Source organism: Polyergus mexicanus, unplaced genomic scaffold (genome assembly GCF_030449975.1).
Source record: "Polyergus mexicanus isolate NDT 795.1 unplaced genomic scaffold, iyPolMexi1.0 SCAF_23, whole genome shotgun sequence".
Lineage (NCBI taxonomy): Eukaryota > Metazoa > Arthropoda > Insecta > Hymenoptera > Formicidae > Polyergus > Polyergus mexicanus.
In genome coordinates this window covers 4,332,365-4,347,623 of record NW_027223343.1, presented here as the reverse complement: position 1 = coordinate 4,347,623, position 15,259 = coordinate 4,332,365, and the positions used below count along the sequence as shown (strand labels likewise).

The following is a 15,259-nucleotide window of genomic DNA, read 5'->3' as shown; positions in this document are numbered from 1 at the left end:
CAATCAACAGGTTCTCTTCAACTTTCTTTCAGCCCAGATATCTGCTGACAAGTTTAGCGAGTAATGACTTAGCGATTGGTCTTCTAGTGACACCTTTCGGTTTCTTACCAGCTGTTTACGGATGCTGGCCATATGGCGAAGTTGTTTGTCAAATTCAGGTAACTATTATAATATATTATAGCTACATTTTTTAATTAAAAATTTATGTTTGTTTATTATATACAAATTGTGTATATAATAGTGCATCATTTTGCCATATATATAGTCAAATAAAATAATCGACGTTTGTTATTCTTGACTTTGATTACAAAAGTTTAATAGAAAATAAATATCACATAAAGTTGATAATGTATCGATTATGTAGATGAATCTCCCCTTGATTATAATGTTGGAGATTACGATATCTCTTATAATGTTACGCACATTAAAAATCCGTTCAATAACCTTGCATATCTCAACAGCTTTTCTTTGCCACAAATTGAGGAATTTATAGGAAATCTTGGAATGGTGTTCGCGATGCTTGGCAGGAAATTATTATCGTTTGAAACTCACGGTTGCGCTACCGGCAGCTGGCACTTCTTCCGCTATTTCCTCCACCAGTCGGTGGCTGCGACGTTATCGGAGTTCCTGGCGATAATCTTTACGCGTTGCACCTTCCCTCCTACCCCTTCCTCGTTCTCTACGCCATCTTCTGAGGTAACAGCCTGATTTGTGACCGTATATTTCTTCATTTCGCACGTGCTAAACTCCAAAGTGCGCCATTCCACCGGTAGATCCCGAATATTTTCGTATTTGCTTACCTAGACGAAATAGGAAATTGTCGTAATATTCTCGAGAACAGAATTAGTAAACACAAAATCTTATGAAAATTTGCTATATGTGCAAATATTTATTATGTATTTTAATAGTTGCGAATTAATATACATATGTTAGAAAAAAGATTTATTTCTTTTTCCGATAGTAGATGAAAACGTATCGTATTTTGTAAAATATCCGTATTAGACTCTGTTAATTATCTGAAATGTAATAGTAATATTTTTAATTTACTTTAAGATATATATATATTTTTTTTTTTTTACACAATAAAGAACATATTTTCGTACTCTTTTGTAGAAATGTTGAGATAATTACATAACTTTTAGTAACTGAATAATAAAATTTAGAAAGAGGTTTATCGAGAAAATTATAACAGAAATTGCTGCATTAATATAATGTAGTCTATCTTATCCATTATAATTTTGTTTACATTATTAATTTCTTGAAAATCGATTAATTAACATGAATCACATGTCTAATAAACATGAAACAGATATTTATTAATTCATTTGTGTTCATAAAATAGATAAAACAGAAAACCAATAGATTACAGTAGCACTGTTGAAACTGATTGAAACATAAAAATATATCATCGTTACTTAATATGAAATCAGTGATGTCATTTCTATCTGAATATCGTAAGTTACAGTATCTGTAATAATAAATCATTTTTGCCGTATTTTCGCCGATAAGACTTTAACTACATATAACATAAATATATATGTCGCATTATATCTCGAAATAGCTTTTCCATATCTAACATGTCAATATCTTTCGATGTTTCCACTTTGCATCTAGAGACCTGCATAACGTGCATGCTATCAAGATTCTTACGCTACGTCGCTTTCGTTAGTTATATATGTTGTAACTGCATATAAATGTAGTGTAAATAAGATATAGTTATCAACTAAAATGGGAGGAGTAAAGAAATGAGGCAATCTCCATGCAAATTGCAATCATAACGTTGAATGGAACAAGTCCATCAAGCATCTTAAAATAGGTAAAATATCATTTATGGCAAATAATTATTTTTTTAAGAAAAGACTTCCTTTCTGAAAAACATTCCAAACAAATTTTGAAAATTATAGTAGAGCAATAATATATGAATATAACATATGGAATATAATGTAAACATAATGTTATATACAATAATATTTGAAAATAAATGCGAGGTAAACACATTTTTTAATCAAGACTTTTATATATATATTATATACAATTTGTGAAATTTTTTTCACAAAATAAAAAGAATAGATGCTTTGAAGCTAATAAGAAGACAGTTTATTCAAAGTATATATTATATTAATAAATAGCTTCTAATTTTTTAAATATTTCTCAAAACTCTTTTAATTAAAAGTATTGTATGTTTGAGAAGCAATAAGATGGTGATTAAAAAGAATAAAAGATAACACGGTAGTAAATAGAAACTAAGCAAACAGAATTAATAAACGCGAGGAAAACAAGTTTCCATGCAGCTGAAAATAGGTCGCAAATTCGGTGAAAATGTGGTGCAATTAATAAGATCAAGCTGAGAGGAAGCAGATGGCAGAAAATTAATAAACAGACGCGGGACGCAGATGTTGGATAATTAGAAAAAATTCTTGATATAATTAGAGAAGCAAAATGAACATAATATTATGTAAATAATATACGTTTCTAACATGTATAAAATAATGGTCTTAATAATTTTCTTAATTTTTAATGAAATATATCTCAAATCATTTATTTTATATCATTAAAATATATATGTATAATAATATAAAATATAATTTTTTAAATGTATTAGTACAAGTCCCTGTTTTTTTACACATAAATAAAATATTTCGATATTAATAAGAGATACTTTTAAAGATCGCGTATACCATGTACAATGGAAATGTATAACAGCTGCAGATCAGATTCGATTTCTTATTGCGAACGATCCTATAAAACTTTACGAGGACTATCGAAATCCGAAAGTGAGATCTCGGCATATGTACAACAGAAATTTCATAAAACCATAACGATGATATTCCTACGTACGAATAGCCCCATCTCGAAAACACGCTAGTGTGCATTTCTTATTTCCAGTTTTTTGAAACGTATATCTCTCAAATGGACTGGCGGAGGGTTAACATTTCTAGTTTGTAAGCGAAGTCTTGTTTCGTGCTCTCGAATCGCTCTCACGTACGATACAGCATCCTGTATGCATGGCTACATCCCGATCTGTTTGCCATGCTTTTTCATATTTAATATACGATATAATATATCCTTCGAGTCTCTTGAGAATTTTTAAAGTTCTCCCCGTCTTAAAAGAGACAAATTATTGTAAATACGTGATTATAGCCGCATGGTCATCATCATTTATTAACAATAAACGAGTCAAAGTACCTGATCCAGGCACGGTAACACCACAAGTATCGTTCAAAGAGAAGCTCATGCGAATCTATCAACTCTGTAGAGTGCAACGATAGTGCTACGTCACTAGGAAGCGAGAACGGGAACGTGCAAACAACTAAAGTTTCAAACGTGTAAAACTTTACGTGATCGGCGAATAAAGCCGATACAACTAACGTGCTCGCAGTTGCAGTCTCGCATCCTTTTCGTCGAATTGATGGCAAAAATTGTGAATCGAACTAAATCGAATTTATAAACGCGACCAACTAATAACTTATATAATATCTCTGCAACGATTGGCATTCAATATTAATAGTAGTTAATATTCCATTGCGGTTGCAAGTAATTTATGATCAATTCGTTCAATTTGAACGACAGACCAAAGAGTATCTACATATTCGTGATTAATATGCAATAATGTCCGAGTTATTAAATAAGATATCGCATTGTTGCACTTTTTAACAAATGATAGTAAATACACACATAGAGACGACACGTTACATTTATCTATATTGTAGAAAATGTTTTAGCTCTGCCATGATTTTATTCGAGAAATTTCAACATTTTTCGAATTAATGCTATAAAAAGTATAAAGCGACTGTGTTAATCACCACTTTTAATTCTACGATTAATACTTGCCATTAAATGGATGATTAACATGAACTTGTTTTTTGTAACTTTTTATAATTATAGGAAATATGTGAGCAATTATGTCGATACATTAATTATTTGTTATGATATTATTAATTTTAAAATGTTAAAAATTATTAATTATTCCATGACAAAATGTCCAGAATTTGATAATATAACAATATTTTTCTTACCAAATATGTCGAAAATAACATGTAAACATAAGCTGTTAATTAATATAATGTATTTTAGCTGCCAAATTCTTTTACTATTACGGCTAATATTAATTGTTGTGCTTCAATTCTTGAAACTCGACAGCTTATTATACTGTACTTCGGATATAATCCGTAGTTACACAATTGATTGAACGGATCGATTATAGCGCGTTGTTCCATTGAAAAAAAAAAAAAATAATAATAATACGCGAATCGCTATTCCAAGATAGATTGTCTCTAGCCACTCGATATTCATAGAATCTATTCTTAGCGGCAACAAATCTCTCGTGTCTACGTGATAACCCCGGGATACAGACGGCTACGATGGGTTTTTGTATTCAGATATCCGTTCGAAATCAAACCGTAAACTTCGATAAACTAACACACCGTTTGTTCTTGCTCAATCATGCGTCAAGATGAGATCACTGGAGACAATCGTTATAATATTATGATGTTGTAATGTTACAATTGTTAATTCTGTCTTCTCATGATACACATTTAAAGTACCATTATATCTCCTAAATAGCATTTTGAATCCTTTTTGAATAAAATTAGAATGATATTTTCGTGTGCTTCATGTATTGTTCTTAAAAAATTTTTCATAGCATAAATAAAAAACGAGCATTTTGTTTTAAAGATAACTGTCATAGAAAGTTTGTATTGCTTAAATATATCAGAAAAAAAATCCAATTTTTTTTTCAAAATGTTATGTCTAAAATGAACGATAGAACTCTGTAACAAGTTCGTTCTCTAATTATAACTTCATAAAACGAACTTTATACTCTTTATTGGTAAATTCCCGAGTGCTCGCTATCTGTATTTAGCTGTATCATAATGTCATTACTTGTCCGCAGAACGAACTACGATGTTGTCGAAGCTACGATGTTACTGCTGTTCGTTCCTTCGTGGCAATATTTTTTTTTTTTTCCCACGACATAAACCGACCTGAGAAATTTTTGCACCGCTGCGGCAGTAATGCAATTGCAAATTTAATATTCCACAAATCCCTCTGCATATACGCTCCAACCGCGCATTACCGTACCAATGCTCGTTTCATTTTATTGGCGATGAGTATGGGAGAATTATTATATATCGCGTTGATAGGAATTACCGTGAATTCCTATGAGAGATACGGCACGTTTCATGCGCGTGATACGGCGATGATACATTTCGAATCCGGTTACATTCGTGCACGATAACCCCATGCAAAAGGAGTAAATCTGAAATTTATCGTCTTCGAGCAAATATTATCGGTGCCTGATTGTTAATTTTATTTTTTTGTTGCTCCTGTTAACATCGTGAAATTTTTTACAATTAAGCGCTCGCGTTCGCGCGAATTTCAGCGGCATCGAAATGCGCCAACCGAAACCAAGCATTCTCCAGATGCGCGCTCGCAATCAGCCCAAGATCGTTCCGAGGTAAATGCAATTTCGCGAAACTCGTTCTTTCGACGGCGCATCTCACAAATAAAGATATCGAACTTGTGACGCAATTATTTCGGTCGTGGCCAAATAAAAGTTACTCGTGACGTTACATTAAAGTCCCCGCTATAAACCAACGATGACGTCGACGACAGTTTGCCACGATGGGTTAAGGTTGCTTGGGGGCGAGATCGGGTAAGTTAGTTTTTGGCGAAAATATTCGGTTAAGGTCTCCCGGGAGTGTTTCGAGGATGGCTCGAAATGAGGCCAGGCCGATCATGGCCTCTTCAGATTATCAGAGCTTTCTCTTGGTTGGCAGTACGCCAACAGTCACCATGGCGACCATCTTAAACTATACTTGGTACACACTCGCACACCTTCGCATTACCGTAACCATGTCTTTGTGGATGCACTGACAGCACCGATTCATAAAATCACACCGTCGCCTTCAACAACTTGCGATGTTTGGAATCATTTTCGTTCCTAAAGATAGAATCGTATACATCTCTCTCACTCTTTCTCTCTTTCTCTCTCTGTCTCTTTCCCTCGTCTCGCCAAGCTTCTACATATAGAACATGTCTGGAATCACGATAGTGTATATCTTGTTATATCCTACCTGTCCCACTTCAAAGCAGCCCGACGTATCGAGCCGGACGTATCGGTCCCAAAAATGACAACTGATAGAGTTGATATATACAATAGACAGATATGAAATTGTCAAAAAAGATAACAAGCAGGATTTAAAAAAAAAAAAAAAACGACATCGCACTGTTTAATCGCGGGTTAAAATTCGCAGGCAGATGCAAAAGCAACATTACGTCGTGATGAATGCGATCCTTTTTTATTCGAGCGCGACATTTATTGTTAGTTACAGTACGGGAACTCGGCAAACACAAATTTTATACAGTTCACAAACGATTCCTCATACGATTAATTATGTGTAATAATATTTATACGAAAAGTGCAAATGTGTGATGGGTGATACTACAATGTTAATTAAATTTATACCTCAGTCGATAATTAATTAGATGATGAAATTCTATCTCTGCCTGCACTCAAATCGGAGCAGTAACAGCCTAGGCAAATTCTAATGGAAGCAAAATTATACCGCAAAGCATTATGATATCAGCGGTAGACCGCAAGCTCCCGTTCGTCATGTAATCGCAAAATCCTGATTATTTTGATAAATTCGTGCAGAGAAAGGACACACGTCTCTCTAGTATAGAATAATCAATCGATAAAGTAATCAACTCCAAAATTATTATCAGAAAAAATATAGTTTTATATATTATATAGCATTATATGCATTAATAATATAGCCTCTGTTCCTCTTATTTTCTTTTCAACAAATCGAAAGAAAAAATGTTTAACTAATTTATAAAATAAATCTATAAAGAAAACATAATGAAAAATGTATGTTTTTTTTATGCTGACTAGTATACAATTGATTTTTTTCGATATTCTCTTGACCCATCAAAACTTGGCGTCTAACAACGACTTCTCATAGCGTAACTCGTCGACCTATGCACTTTTCCAAGAAGTTATAAGTTATTTTATCTGAAAAGACTGAGAGAACGACACCCGAAGAATCTCGTTTGTTCTTTCGGAAACTTTTACTGTTCCAGGCACTTCTTAGGGGCGCTTTAACTCAACAGAGCGCTGTTATCCTCGTCTGTATGGCAATCGACCGTTACGTTTGCATGCTACACCCTCATCGCTATCATAAGCATTCTTCTAAAAGGGTGAGTTTACTGTCTTTGCACTCATCAATTCTATTAAACTAACATAATATCTCTGTTACACATTTACCTTTCGATAATATCTTTTCATATTAAGATAAATTTTTTTTAGATATTTTAATATATAAATATTTTAATATAAGTTACTTATGTTTGGAATTATCAGTTTTTTATATTTAATAATAAATTTTAATTTTTACATATAAAAAATAATTCATAAATGTTCGACTAATTTTTGCGGTAAAATTACATATATTTAATTATTATAGATATGTATGAGAAAGATATATATATATACAATATATTACGTTATAACATGTTAAAAATTCTTTTTTTAAATAATGCCTATATTTTCTTATTTGGCAGTCACCTATCGCTACTACGGTAGAATCGAATGGAATTCTTTTATGACTATTTCAAACAAAACTAAACAATATAATCTTTTAAATATTTCTTCTGTTTAATGAGAGATTCATTCGACCTGTCGATAGGAAAATTTGCTCTTGTTAAATACAATGTCTGATTGAAAACAGATTGAACAATTGATCGACTGCGGACAACAGTCGTTCCGCGTTAAAATAAGCCCTTTCTAAAAAAGGCATGTAAAGTCGATACTCGAAAGTCTCGAAGTTTATTATTGTCGCTTTTCCACGATGCTGATTCGTTCTGTCATTGCATTTTTTGATAGTTATTTTGTGTATATATCGTTAAAAATGTTTAATGAAAAAGAATGAATGGCGCGCGCGTAGCGCGCGTTGTGTTGTTTTAGTTGCTATAAAAATGACATTTATTCGTAAAGCTTATCTGACGGTTTTGAATTTGCAAGAAAATAGGATTCACTCCTTCATTCAGTTACAATCATTTCACATTTGACGCAACCATTTTATTCATAAATATAATATGAAAGCTTAAACGAAAAACACATTTGTATTGAGTTTAAAGTTGAAAATATATTTCTTATTATTTGTTACAACTACTTTATTCAGAAAATGGAATCTGATATCATTTAGCGATCATATGAGAGTTTAAAAGATAAGAGATAAAAATGTTTCTCGTTATATGATGCCTGGAAAATTAATATCGGTATAACTGAAATATCGTTGATACTCCGAAGCTATGCTTACAAAGCTCATATATATCTTTATTAATTCTACATTTATTATGTATTATGCTTAAGTTATATGTATATCGCGCGCATATGGTGATACGTCAAATACATACCGAGATACGAGCTATTCATCGAAATGGAAAAAGATTGAAAGAGAATTGAACAGAGAAGAATAAAAACGTCATTTCAAAAAATAATCTTTTAGTTTTTTTGGAATTTAGAATATCCCACGCTAGTCAACGACGAAATAAAAATAATAGATAACAACCGTTTCTGTTTTGGCAATCCCTTTCTAGAAAAGACATGAAACCTCGAACTCGAATATATCAAAGCGTTGAGGCCTCTTTTCCGCGATGTTGATTGGTTGTCTCGCTTGTGCGCTGCGACCTGCTTCGTTCGTGTTATTTGCAACTGTCAAATCATGAAAATTTTGACAGTTTGACAATTTGTGAAAGAAAAATTTAAAGTTAGAAAAAAAAGTTAAAGAAATTGGAAAATGTCCATAAATAAAAGCGCGCGCGCAACGCGCGTCTGTGTTGTTCTAGTATAATAAAAAAGTGTAAACATTATACAAACATATACATCCGCTCTATTTCTATAGTAATAAAGAATAAAATAAAATTAAAAAGGTCGTTATATATACTAATATTAGTTATATATATATCATTAATCTATCCGCAAAAATATCTTTTGACAGACAATTTGAAAAAATGTATTACGAGAGAGAGAGAGAGAGAGAGAGAGAGAGAGAGAGAGAGAGAGACATCGTGCGAATTGCAAGATATGTGGTTGTTATATCTTTTTTCGTATTTTCTTAGAGTTTATTTAAAAATGAAGCCCACGGAAACCAGTTTACCTGATCGTACTGGGAAGTTCTTAATCCGTTAGATTAGTTCTGAAACTTATATCTGTCAATTACCACGGATCAAATTATAATCCAGTAATTGTGCATCATCTCCTGAGCGGCAACAAAAGCGATTTGATCGATCGCTTTAAATGCAACTTTTGCATCATAGCAACTGCAAAGTTTTGCGAGCGATATTAGCAAGATCTTTTCCCGCGGCCCATAACATACCTATGGTTTCACACTGCCGTTTGTCGAAGCTTGGATGCGGGTCGGTTTACCCTAGCTTAAGCGCCGAAATGAATTTCAGAGGAGATTTAAAAGCGCATCAGAATGCAAAGTGCCACCGCGGCCTCTCATTCACCTACACCGTATCTCTCTATTCCAACGTCCATAACAATGAATCACATAAATGGGACGAAATCTATGTAAGAATAGAGAAATCTATATATAGGATAGTTTAAAATTATCATATCACTAATTTTCAACCACAGTTAGAAATAAATAATTTAACTTGAATAAAGAGAGGATAAAATAAAGATAAATTGATGCTAACTAGAAATGTTTTGACTGATGAAAATATTTTGACTAATAGGCAACCACAAAAAAGAAATTATTTCAATTTAAAAATAAAGATTGAATGGAAGATGATTCTGGACCATTCAATATATATATATATATATTATTGACAAAGTTACCGACAATATTTTAAAGAGTGCGATTTCCTATACGTTGATAATTTAACCATTATATCATTGTAATTTATGAAACGATAATTTTTTTACTTTGCAGATATTTTTTCTGTTTTTATATGTACGTTGATTACTATTTTTTATACTAAAGTTATAAATATCGCGTCTCTCAAATAATATCCATCAAAAGTTTTGGTTTATTTAAGATTTTACTTAACAATTTGGAGACTCACGGATATATCAATGTAAATCTATATTGATGCAATAAACATATGTATATTATTTTACATTTATAAGAAAATGCATCTTTTATTGTAAATTATAATATTAATATTAACAACGTTGCTATGTCTCGATTCGTTCTTTTTTCCAACATAAATGTATTGGACAATACAGCAAAGTTATAATAAAATTTCTGTTTGCGTAATCATTAAAATGAGAAATGTATAAAAATCGGAAGTCAAAGCGAAAAATCCGATGAATCGCTGAATCGTGTCTTCCATTCATTCTGTAATTTTCCGCCTATCGAACGTTCAGTCGCTCATCGAATTCTAACAGTCCTCGCTTCTATCTTTTTTGCGTCTAATTGCTAGAAACTGTTGCTTCTTATCAATTTTGAGAAAGAAAAATTTCATGAATTTAATTTTCTCTTTCTCCTTTTTTTCTTTAATTATGATAGTTTTTTAATTATTTGCCTCATTGTTTTTAATAATTTCGGAAATCGAAATCTCAGCGATTTTGAAAACCAATAATTCTTTTTTCATTTATCAATATATTTATAATATCTTTTATATTACATTAACATTTGCAATTGTTCTTATTATACTTTTATATGCTCTTATTGTGTTAGTTTGAAAATTGGATCTTGTTTTACATTAGCTTTATCTATATATTTAGTGCAATATTCCGCCACATTTAGTTCAAAGTTTACAGCAAGACTTTGTCTTTACCTTTTTGTTACTTCTGCAATATATAGCGAATATCAGCTGTTATAGCATTTATGCATGAGTCGATAATATATTCGATGATATTTTTAGAAATTTAGAATTCACGGTTTACAATTCAGAATGTATCTCGCGACTGTTCTATGCATCTCTCAAATCTAAGATGGCATCTGTATTATGTACGATTTCATTATTTACGTCAGTATTTTTTTAAGTGCCATTTATGATTATAAGTGTGACTTTTATATAATCACAATTCACATTGGTTTTCTTTTTGCAATCTTTCAGTTATAATATATATATATATATATAATATTAAACTATTCATATAATTCAAATAATAGATATTCAATTCTTTGGAATAAAAATTTGTTCATTCTCGAATTTTTATGTTCTTATGAATAAATTTCGTGTGTAATATTTCAATAGCGTTTCTTAAGACGTTTTAATATTTTTTCAATATTTTTGAGTTAGCGGATCTGTTCTTTTTTCACATCTGTGACAACAAATAAAAATAGAAGATATCGAACAAGCATCGATTCTTCCTGCTCAGGGAATAGTAGGGTCGAGTGTCATTCCCGCTGATCGTTCTTCGAGATCAGAACGAGCTTCACCTAATCTCGATAATACTTAACACACTGGGTTTGTGCCGTAAAAATGGACCGTCGATAAAACCAGTCCAGAGAGCTCTTTTTATTTGTTGAGAGATTTGCTCAGGTGGAAAGTGAGTTCGTTAAAGATGCAATGTGTCTAAAAACATAGAAGAAATCGACATGATGCAAATCGAGAATCAACTTTCAATATTAATAGAGTTTTTTAATTCCAAGCAGAAACTTTGAAAAATTCCAACTCGCAAAAATTTAATGTTTATAACTTTATAACTTTATAATTTTTATATTCTCTCTCTCCCATCTCTTTTTCCTTTTCTCCTTCTCTCTCATATTTTCTCTCTCTCTCTCTCTCTCTCTCTCTCTCTCTCTCTCTCTCTCTCTCTCTCTCTCTCTCTCTCTCTCTCTCTCTTTCTCTTACGTTTACTAAATAAATAAATTTAATAAGATACTCTTATAAAATATGAAAATATTTAAGATATACATCTTATTTAAGATGTATATTCAAAGAACATATTGAAAACCGGATTAGAATTGACAAACTTAAGTATGTTTCTTTACTTTGGCAAACTTAGTATGTTTCTTTACTTTATTTTAATATTCAAAATAAAATATATTTTTAAACACAAGATTATTTGTATACATTTTTGCTTTAATCGATAATAAAATTGCTCAATATATTTATACGTTTGCGAATATATATTTTGTCATATATATTTGTTTATTTAATACGTATACTGGTATTAGATTTTTGATTGAAACGTATAGTCACGATTGGAAATTGCAATATTCGCTCTGAAAGTTTTGATAAAAATAGCAGACAGTAATCATTTAAGTAAACAGTCCACGATATGTACATAAAACGCTGAATGTGCACAAACAAACTCCTGCATAGAGAGATGTACAAATAGGCATATCATGTATACACAAACACCACATATACATGCATATCAAATCTATAACATGCTTGGCGTATCGGTGAGAAAGAGTGATCGTTTTCTGTCTATGTTGACACAGTATTACATGCGGCAGGGTTGCGTGGCGGTGATGTCGACCACCTGGATAGCGAGCGTGGCGATCTTTGGGGTTCTCGTGCTCCCCAGAGGCGGTTACTACTTCAATGGGTCTGGCCTTCTTGCCTGCGATCCCTTCTTCGCTAGGGCGTCCCTTAGGTATCGCCACTGCGAACGCCGATGATAAGAGTGATGTTTCACGATCCTGGCTTGCCGCGTTTGGTCGCCACACCGGTGATCAATCGCGGGCAATTGCAATTTAATGTTGAGAGGATCGTCATGGCTGATCGTCTTGGAAGATGCACCCGAGGCGATCGACTGTGAAAGATAGTGATATCCGTATTTAAATGTTCCCTTCCCATCTCTCTCTAAGCCGGTTAAATATGAAAGATCGTTCGAAAGGCCGTAATAATTTGATCGCGTTGGAAATTAAGAAATTGCTTTTCGCCTCATGTTAGTTTACATTATCTATTTATCAAAATTATTTATTTATAAATTATCTATTTATATCGCGGCTTTTCTTTAAACATTGCTGTAAAAGACGAAAAAAAATTCAATTTTCGGCATAAATTAAAGAGCAAAGTGTAATATTGTAAAGTATATTAATTTATTAATTCAAGAAGAAAGAGAGAGAGAATTGAAACAAATGTATCGCGAAACTGTCTCTTTGATCTAGCTTTAATAAACTTCATGCACGTATTATCAATTTTGCATAGTTTACTTCTGTGAATCTGTTTTCATATTACGATTTTATATTACACGCGTGATATTATTTCCACTGCATCGTTTCATACATTTGCTCGGGTACGCAAAATACCGCTCTTCTGTACCGGAAAATGCTCTTTATTATATCTCCTCTTTCAGAATCCTGGCGTGTTGCTGTTTTTATTTTCCAACGACGATGGTGCTGATGTATTGCTACGGGTCGGCCTTCCACGTTAACAAACTACGCTTAAAAAGAGTAGTCTGCGTCAACACGCCGGAAGTCGTTAGCGGCGGCCATATAGAGAGGGTAAGTCAAGTTCATTCGCTTTGTGAATAAGCTGCGGACCGACGAGCAAGCTTGTTTAACAACAATTGGCAAAGCAATTCCGTGAAACATTAAATAGAAATAATGTTGCTGTCGACGAACAATCGGATACGTATGAAAATTGTCACGTAACCATGCATTGTGCGATTGGCACTCTACAAATTAAAGATTACTTGCTGCCATTTTTATCCTTGGCAGTTACAAAGAATTTAATACCGATACTATTTTTATCAAATGTTTTTTACTTTTGCTAAGAATTTCACATACATGTGTATTAAAGCTTAAAATTAACTGAATAATATTAATTTTACAATTAAATCTGCATTCTTATCAATGCTGTTATTACTAAGTTGATTGCTGGTTGCTGAAAAAGGAATATATAAGATTATCTTCAACAGGCACGTTTAAAACTTTCCACACAATTCGACATTCACTTAAAATTTGCAATTCTTCGAAGAATTATGCAACAAAATTATAAAGCTTATAAGCAAATATATCGAGGAACTTTATGCAAGAGTTTACGAAAGATTTTCCAGCGCATTCTCGCGAAAGGCAGCAACTCGTAGACTAGTTTCCAAATCCGTTAAATTTTATTGAACAACATACAGCTACGGACACATACACGTGTAAAAGGTTCAGATGAGAAGTGTCTCGCAAATAAACTCGACGACAGTTGGCATAAAGAAAAATCGACCGATCGTGCCACCGGTATATATTTCTTAAAACGAAGACGCCAACGAAGTAGCTGTTTTGGCGCGTTACAGAAATTCCGTTAAAGGCGGTATTAGAATATCGCAGGGCGATATAATCATGAGCGTGAATATTAATCATTTATATATATACAATGAGTTATCTCATATCTTTATACAAGACATCAATTATCATATATCAATCGACACATTTTCAGCAACAGTGTGAGAAAATTTTTTTCTATGCGAAGAAATAACTTTTATATCAAATTTAAAGTATCACATCTACATCTATACATATATATATATATATATATATATATATATGTGTGTGTGTGTGTGTGTGTGTGTGTGTGTGTGTGTGTCTCGTCTACAAGATTAGTATTAGAAAAACTAATGTAAAAATTATTGTATCCCGCAGAATATACTATTTTATTTCTCGAATTCGATCTCTCGTATTGCGATAACTTATCGTAATGATCTATCAAATTCATGCTTTATCCAGTCTTATGTCTTATCAAAAGACTTGAATAAGCGAATGGTCCTATGTAATCGATCTACAATAACATTGCACTGTCAATCATTGGAGAAATGATCGTAAATATCTGTAGTAATCACAGAAAGACGCGCAACTTTTATCGATAAAACCCGCATCGATGCCTCTTTGGACCGATATCTTAGACATTACCGGGAGGACAAACGTCCGAAGCAAGATGGATGGTCTGAACACGACTAAGCCGGCATCGCTTGAATTCGCTATGGCTTGATGTCGCCTGCGATGCATTGAATTCATCCACGATAACGAGCTCCTAAGGTTGTCCTCGTTGATCTAAAGCTATTCGTCAGACATTGAGCGATCGTGGCGGCAACACTGACCCCGATCGTGGATCTACCACTTCCCGGAAAATAGTTGCGAAAGCTCAATATACACCAAATACAAACATGATAACATTGGCTGCTCAGATCCTCCGATAATAAATGGAATTCAGAAAATCGCTATGTGTTCATTTATATCGAGAATAATTGCCTTGCGGCGAGCATGGCGAAATGATAACGATCAGACTGCTTGCATATTTACTTTTTTAAATTTACGTTTAACATTAGTTACAACTCAATGTTTATTATATTAAAGAT

The 15,259-nt window shown here is 32.7% G+C and overlaps 1 protein-coding gene across 1 annotated transcript in view; it reads left to right on the top strand.

The window, feature by feature from the left end:
- The window catches only part of LOC138942528 (trace amine-associated receptor 9), a 58,496-nt gene that overhangs the window by 25,614 nt on the left and 17,623 nt on the right, over nt 1-15,259 (top strand). Inside the window, exons 5-8 of the mRNA XM_070312787.1 lie at nt 33-158; nt 7,084-7,200; nt 12,411-12,565; nt 13,271-13,418. Of these exons, the coding sequence (XP_070168888.1) occupies nt 33-158; nt 7,084-7,200; nt 12,411-12,565; nt 13,271-13,418 (546 nt within the window). The remainder of the gene's footprint in view (nt 1-32; nt 159-7,083; nt 7,201-12,410; nt 12,566-13,270; nt 13,419-15,259) is intronic.